This window comes from Microtus ochrogaster, chromosome 7 (assembly GCF_000317375.1).
Source record: "Microtus ochrogaster isolate Prairie Vole_2 chromosome 7, MicOch1.0, whole genome shotgun sequence".
NCBI lineage: Eukaryota > Metazoa > Chordata > Mammalia > Rodentia > Cricetidae > Microtus > Microtus ochrogaster.
This window is the reverse complement of record NC_022014.1, coordinates 24,504,781-24,506,334: the sequence shown is the minus strand read 5'-3', so window position 1 is coordinate 24,506,334 and position 1,554 is coordinate 24,504,781. Positions and strand designations below refer to the sequence as shown.

Below are 1,554 nucleotides of genomic sequence, written 5' to 3'. Positions count from 1 at the left end.
AGGTTTCTCTGTGTCTTTGGAGCCTGTCCTGGAACTAGCTCTGTAGACCAGGCTGGTCTCGAACTCACAGAGATCCGCCTGCCTCTGCCTTCTGAGTGCTGGGATTAAAGGCGTGCACCACCATGGCCCGGCTGGTTAATACTTTCTAGAACTATGAATTATATATTATAAGACTTGCTACTAGGTTAGCAATATCCACAGTTCTACTTGGAGTTCCTTAGCCAAACCAGAATGTCCAATACCTACCCCTTCATATACGGAATCTCCAATGTTGTTACAACGATTGAGTACCTTTAACTCATTAAGTTAGATTAATTTCACAACAGGAAAATAAACCAATTAATAAATGTCAACAAGGAAATGACAACTAAAGAATTAGAATGGAGTAAAGATGCAAATATCTTGAAAAAGTAAACAAGTCTGTAAGAACATATTTCTCCTACAGAGTAGATATTATAGTGTGCTAAGACCCTCCCCCTTCCAGTACTGACTGGTTTAATAGATTTATTTAATACTGCATCTTGTAGAACATCACTCTACTAGTACAATTACAAAACTTTAAGGAGGTTTATAAATCTATACAGGAATTATTTTAAAGTCCCAGAATGGAGATTTTGTAGGAAAGCACAGAGTATCTAATCCACAAAGTTAAAAGCAGCACAATGAAGATGTCAAAAAAGTATTAAGATTATGCAAACTTACAAGAGTCATAAGGCACATGCCAGTACTGACGTCCCACATCTTAATAGTTTTGTCTCTGGAACCAGATAGCAAGAAGGGTCCAGGCTTGCCACTTTTTTTAGTCTACAGAAAATATAAAAATTATTTTTCCCATGCAAACAATAAGGACTTGAACAACTTCTATTATATAATAATATTTATTCCAAATATTACATAAAGGCTGTTTGCATCTATTTAAATACACAACTGTTCTGACACTACACCTAGCCTACAAAGAAAAACTAACCATGATAAATGTACTGTTTAAGACTTCTGCAATCATGATTAGGTATATTTAGCTAAGTGACAGAGTACTCACCTAGCATGAAGAAGGCCCTAAGTTTCAGGCTTGGTATCAAGTCTATGCTCAAAAAGGATTTTTAATCAGACACACACACAGATAGTTAACATCAAATTTATTATATATTGTATGTATCCACCAGAGGGCAGTACAAAGAATTTTATTTAGAATTTGTAATTGTCCAAATGAAAAAATTACAAATAGAAAGTTAATTTAGAGCCGGATGTGGTGGTGCACCCCTTTGATCCCAATACTCAAATGTTTGTGAATCCAAGGCCAGTCTGGCATACAAAGTGAGTTCTAGGATAGCCAAGACTAAATAGTAAAACCCTGCCTGCAGGGGGGGGGGGGGAGACACACACTTACAACCACTACCACGGGTCCTCCAAAGAGTCTCCGTCGCAACACCTCTGTGCGCGTCTGTGGTTCAGGTGAGTCAGCACTTTATCCTTCCCATTAGATTTGCGTGTCAAACTTGTGAGCCAGACTTCCCTATGGTAGACAGGGAAGCAGAGGTCGGCACAGCTGAGCCA

The 1,554-nt window shown here is 38.4% G+C and overlaps 1 protein-coding gene across 2 annotated transcripts in view; it reads right to left on the bottom strand.

Annotated features, from left to right (window-relative positions):
- The window catches only part of Pafah1b1 (platelet activating factor acetylhydrolase 1b regulatory subunit 1), a 51,912-nt gene that overhangs the window by 7,345 nt on the left and 43,013 nt on the right, over window positions 1-1,554 (bottom strand). For both annotated transcript variants that reach the window (XM_005349568.3, XM_013347231.2), the window contains exon 9: window positions 703-804. In XM_005349568.3, the coding sequence (XP_005349625.1) occupies window positions 703-804 (102 nt within the window). The remainder of the gene's footprint in view (window positions 1-702; window positions 805-1,554) is intronic.